Source organism: Crocodylus porosus, unplaced genomic scaffold (genome assembly GCF_001723895.1).
Source record: "Crocodylus porosus isolate Cpor-Errol unplaced genomic scaffold, CroPor_comp1, whole genome shotgun sequence".
Lineage (NCBI taxonomy): Eukaryota > Metazoa > Chordata > Crocodylia > Crocodylidae > Crocodylus > Crocodylus porosus.
The window spans coordinates 80,651,978-80,657,977 of NW_017728949.1; the positions used below are offsets into that span (position 1 = coordinate 80,651,978).

The 6,000-nt window shown below is 45.6% G+C and overlaps 1 protein-coding gene across 1 annotated transcript in view; it reads left to right on the forward strand.

The window, feature by feature from the left end:
• Nucleotides 1-6,000, forward strand: part of GALNT13 (polypeptide N-acetylgalactosaminyltransferase 13) — a 176,964-nt gene that overhangs the window by 112,651 nt on the left and 58,313 nt on the right. The window contains exon 9 of the mRNA XM_019553614.1: nucleotides 2,472-2,570. Coding sequence (XP_019409159.1) covers nucleotides 2,472-2,570 — 99 coding nt within the window. The remainder of the gene's footprint in view (nucleotides 1-2,471; nucleotides 2,571-6,000) is intronic.

The following is a 6,000-nucleotide window of genomic DNA, read 5'->3' on the forward strand; positions in this document are numbered from 1 at the left end:
GAGCACAGTATGTATGAATCATTTAAAGACAACCTTGGGTTGGTAAATACACTCTCTCTTACAGAGGAACATTGTTAAGTTCTGAAGTGTGTGTTATTTTTAGAGATGCTGAATACCTGATGCTCCCATTGACTTTACTGGGAATTGTGTGTGCTCGGCATTAATAAAAACAGGATACTAGCTTGATTTTAAGACTAAACTATAAAATATGCCAAAGAAAAATATGCACTGAAGAGAGATTTCTTTCCTGAATTGGTGCTTTGTTCCATGTTTATTATCCCAAGAAAATATTTTTATTTAACTGTGGAAATATTTACCAGATTCCAAATGTTTTTCATCCAATCTCTCTGCAGTTAAATTTGCCCCTGGGGTTGGAGCAGTTGTTATGGACCAAGGGGGAAATTTTAGTTGGAGCCCCTTATTAAAATGTTGACAACACATGTTGGGAACAACCAGCTGCACAGGATATTGTATTGCAGAGGAGGGAAAACAGTGCTTTTAGACCAAAGAAACCAAGGCAAACCATTTATTCCTTTGAAGGACATGAGGTCTTGAGTGGCTATGCAGAGCAAGACAGACTCAGTTTTTAAAGACTTCATGTGACAGACTTAGACAAAGGAAACTGTCTAGTATTCATGTGATTTACCTGAGAAAGCTGGAGAGTTCAGACTAGCCCTGCTGGGATAAAATAAATGGGGAAATCTAAGAAATCATGTTGTTCTATATTGCTTTCTGCAGTGAAGCCATGTCTCACTGGGTAAGTAAAGTAGCACAGTGCATTGAATTACAGTGAATGTCCTCCATACACTTGAATGCTATATCAGTTTGTTTCATTGTGTATGTGTTGTAGTATTTCACATTTTTTAACCTATTCTACTTTTCAAAGCTGGGTACGTGCTCTGAAAAGTAGGGTACATTATATTTATACATTATCTCTGATAAAACATCCATTAGTGCTTTCAATTCATGTAGCTGAACATTGAAAGGGGTAGTTGCTTGTGCAATTATCAAATTTTCACAAATGAGAGATTTGCAATGTATTTTTTCTTAAAGGCCCTCTACTGTGCTTGCTTCTGCAGATTTAATCCTACTGTGTTTTTTTTCAGCGTCTTTTGAGTTTCTTTTAATTTACAGTAGCCCTCAGAACAGCTGCACTGTTTGGGGCCCAAGCCCACATATCAAAATATGTGTATGTTCAGTAACAGTACAAAGTAACTGTTACATCTCTGTTTACCTGCAGCAATAAAAGTATTGTAGCCTTATCCTTGTTCCATTCAGAGTTAAATGTTTAGTGATATAGTGCATTTGTATGACTGTAGGAGCAGGCAGGAGTACGAACTGATGTGGTCAAGCAGCAACTCTGTCTCCTCTTTTGAAAATTACCTCTGTCCATACCCAGAGATGATAGCTTAACAAGATGTTTTGAAAAGCAAGAGAATTAAGACCAGTATTTTTTCAAGTTTTCACCAAGGCCATGACATTTTCTACTGCTAGAAATGTTTCTGGGAGAGTACAAGCATTACCCTACAACTGCCCCCTCTCCTCTGCTCTTCGTACCTTCCCAAGACTAGTCTGGGGAGTGATGACCCTTATATAGGGAAAGCAGGGGGAACAGTGGCTGCTCCAGTCCTCCTATTCTGAGGGAAACTGGAGCAGCAGGGCAAAGCCCTCTTCCCACTCCTCAGATCCTGGGGACCATGGCATGAGGAGCAAGCAGTAAACAAGGATAGGCCACTCTTCTGTTTGGCTTCCAGTGGTCACAAGTAAAGTAGCGAAGCAGCCTGGCAAACCCCACTACCAGTCTGAGGAATTTCCCGCCTAGGAACAAGCAGGGAGCAAGGAATGACTTGCTTCTTCCCTCCCCTTCCCATCTATGGGAGAGGTGGGAGCAGCTTCCCCCTGTGCCTTCTCCAAACCAGGATGATCTTGGTCTGGAGAAGGCAGGAGAGCCTTTCCTCACCACTAAAATTCTTCTGAAACTGAGAAGAGGAGAGCTGCACCAGTCTGGGGAGCCCCCAGTCTTAGGAGAGTGTGGGGAGCACTTCCCTACTGCTCAACTCCTTGTGGTCCCTGCAAGGGAGAAGTGCACAGACATTCATCCTCCCAGAAGCAACCTCTGCTAGGTCAGAGATGGGGTATTTTTCTCCCATGCAGAGAAAAAATAATGGATTGTTGGTCTGGGATAAACCGTGTAAATGCCTGGATATTCTTGGTTTCTACTGGGAGAACTGTCATTCTCACAGTAAAAACACAATACCTGTATGTGGCCCAATAGAATAAGAGTTCCTGTTAAGAAAAAGAAAGAATGAACTCTTTATTGGCCTTCAAGAGAAGGAAAGAAACGGCACTGCAGAAACAGCGTGTGGTGATGTGAGGTTTCTGTGATACGCGGTTGACTGGAGTGACATTGTTTGGCGTTCTGCTGGACTTTGTAGTCACCTGCTTTTGTTTTCACCCTTGTGTTTCTTCAGATCAGAAATGTCGAAACTAACCAATGTCTGGATAACATGGGACGCAAAGAGAATGAAAAAGTGGGCATATTCAACTGCCATGGCATGGGAGGAAATCAGGTAAAAAATAAATCATTCATTAGGTTCACTGTAATTGCTTTCAGATGGTGCTTTCTAATGTATTGCTATATAAACCAGGGCACAACAATCATCTGAATACTTATTAACAACATGATTTAAATTCACCCAAATGATTCTGAGACAGTCTGAATCAAAGCTAACATTTCACCCTTAAGCACCTGACTGCTGCAGTGCAGTGATGCACTATTTTTTAAGCACTTATATTTACGGAGGTACATATGTCCCAGGCGTTTTGTAGTTTTGGCAATACTGAAACAATTGAGTTACCTTATTGTGCTGTAGTAGGTACTGCAGCACAAATGTAGGTGCCTAGTATCACCTGGTATTCAGAGCACACTAAATAAGAGCTGTATTGGCAGTTAGTGTGTGTAATACTGAGGGGGTAAAGTTCCAAGTTGTGTTCTGGCCTTCTGAATTTCCTGCCTCCTGAATTTTAATCATAGTCCAACAGCCCATCGTTTTTCAAGTAGAAGCTCCAAACTTTGAACACTTACATTGTCTGCCCAGACCTAGCAGTGTGTTTGAGTGAATAGAATACATTCTTGTTTGAAAGCAAAGACTACATTGCACTGAGTGGGTGAATGTAGACACCCACTCAGCAGAATTTGGCTTATGGAACAAGCCTCCATTATGGAATTGGATAGGGCAGCATCAGTGTACATGAATCATGCTCATTGGAGGGATGATGGGTGCATGTGCAGAGCAAACGTTTCTTGGGAAATTGTGTGTTCAAAAATGAAATCTTCTTTCAAAAATGTAGGTAATACTTCTTAACTTTAAAGGTTATGGCTGCATATTAAGCCCTCAGTATTGACTTTATAAATATATTAAGAGGCTCTTTTTGATGTATGTACAGAACTGAATGGCACATAAGGTAATAGTATGGAGAGGTGAGGGGCTGAAAGGACAAGGCGAATACATTTACTGTCATCTCTGAAGTCGGTCCCAGGTCAGATCAAGGTTGACGCAGATTGGCAGGGAATTTTGAATTATAATTGTACTCTTGATTTTCAGCCCCGGTTATAAATAGCAGTCAACCTGACACCATTCACAAGGAATAATTTCTTTGAAAGCCTGCATTGAGCACACTAGCAGTAGTTCTGGTCAACAAAGTAAACCTGTATGTAGGAACATTTTACAAGGAAAGATCAGAAATGGCGAACAATTACTATTAATATGCAGTGTTTCCTCTTACGCAGAGGCAGGCAATTATTCCATCTGGAGGGCCGCTTACTGAGTTTTGGCAAGCTGTCGAGGGCCACATGGGTAGCCCTGCCCTTTGCCAGTTGCCCCGCCCCTCAGTCACCATGTTGGGACCAGGCATCCTGCCCCCTGAACTCCTGATCTTTGCCGCCAGAAGTCCCTCCCCTTGCCCTGAAGCACTCCTTTTGGGAAGGAGGGTGCTGCAATATTGAAACCAGAAAAAAAAAATCATGAATCATATACAATCAAATAAAACATCGACTATAACTTATTTTAATTTTATTCAGAAATATTTTTGTACTGATTTATGTGTTTGTGAAGTGTATCTAGAAGTGATTGTATAATAGCTCAAAATACAGTCCTATTGTATATTGTGTGTGGACGGTAGGGGGGTGTATGTGGAGGCGTGTGGTTGGGAATGGTTGTGTGTGTGTGGTAGGGTGTGGGTATGGTGGTTGGGGTGGGGGCTGTGGGAGGAGAGTGGGGTTATGGTGGGCAGGGTGGGAGAGAAAGAGAGAGATGGGACTGGGCCACTGGCCCCATCACGTGCAGCTCTCGCAGACTATATGAGCCTCACATGATGCAGACCCTGCACCCAGACCCTGCACTCCTGCTGCTCCACCCTGGCCCCAGGGCACCAGCATGGGCTCCACACTCCCACCCACCACCACCACTCCCCCACCATTTCCCTACTTTTCCTCCCCCACACCTTCTGCCACTGCTGTCATTGCTTCCCAGCAGCCACCGCCACCACTCCCCCCCCCACTATTGCAAATTCCTGTGGCCCCTGGTGCTCCCCCACCACTCCTTATGTCACCATCACTTTCTGCAGCTCTTCCACTCCTCCCCCTGCTGCTGCCAGTTCCCACAGCCCCCTGGCTGCTCCCCCTGCTTCTCTCCACAATGCTGCCACTTCCTGTGGCACTGCTCCTGCTCCCCCCATTGCACCCCGTGCTCCTGCCACTTCCCCCCACCCTGCTTCCTTCCAACCTGCCGCCCACCGCTTCCCATTGCTCCCCGTGCAGCCTGCCACTTCCAGCTCTGGCTGCAGCCCATCCCTGCCAGCACCATGCATCTCCCAGGTGTTGGGCTGTTCTCAGTGGTTTCCCCCAACTCCCGCCATCCGATCTTACCTACTTTCCATGCAGACAGAGGGAGGCAGGGAACAGCCCCTATGTTGCAAGGCCAGAAGCTGCAGAGGCTTCTGGTTCAGAGCTGTGGTGGAAGGGAGGGGCTGGGGCAGGGTGGAGCTGGGCAGGCCTTGCTGCTGAGTCACTGGGTCCTGCCACTGGTTCCCCTTGGGTCCTGCTGCCACTGTCTGTATGTCATCTTTGACAGGCAGCCAGGGGCAGATGAAAATTAATTTTCAGAAAATTTTAGGAGCTTGTAGGCCAGATACAGTAGCCTGGCGGGCCCATGGGTTGTATTTTGCCTACTCCTGCTCTTATGTTTAAGGGTCTACCCAACTCGAGGAAACAGCTGGCCAATTTCATGAGGAGATCACAGGGTAGTTGCCATTTTCATATGCTGATTGTGACTGGGTTCTCCCACACCTCTGATTGGCTGAGGGGCCCAGGTGGCCCTGCTTCTTGCTGCTGATTAGTTGTGAGGTCTGTCTGCCATGCATCCCCACCCCTTGCTGCTAATTGGTTGTGAGGGCTGTCCTTCATGTTGCCCCATCCCTCACCACCAACTAGGGAGAGGGGCAGGGCTACACAACAGGCAGCCCTCAGCCAATCAGCAGTGAGGTGAGGGAGTGGCAGCCATCTTGAGGTCTCCTTTGTGTTGGCAGCCCCCCTTCCCCCTGCTGGGCTGCACAGTAAGGCTGCAGTACCATGAGGACTGTTGATTTCCTCTGGTGAGCCAGTATTTTATTTCAAGTAAGTTTTATTTTTCCTGCAGATTTTGCAGGCATTGCCCAATTTTATGTGATTTCGTGATTTCTGCAAAGTTGCAATTTCAGAAGCTCCCGAGTTATGAATAGCACTACTAATGTCCATTGGACAAATCAGCGTAGTCAAATCTATGTTTGGCAGTTGTGTTTCCTAGATAGGAACCTGCTTTTTATACTGTGGGTGGTAGCATGTTTCTCGGCGTCCCTGGCCAAGTAAAGAGTTTTTCCAAAGCATTTGGCTCATTCCAATGCACGTCTTCAGTCATGTTCCCAAAGCAAAGCATGCACATGGAAAACCCATTGCATTTACAT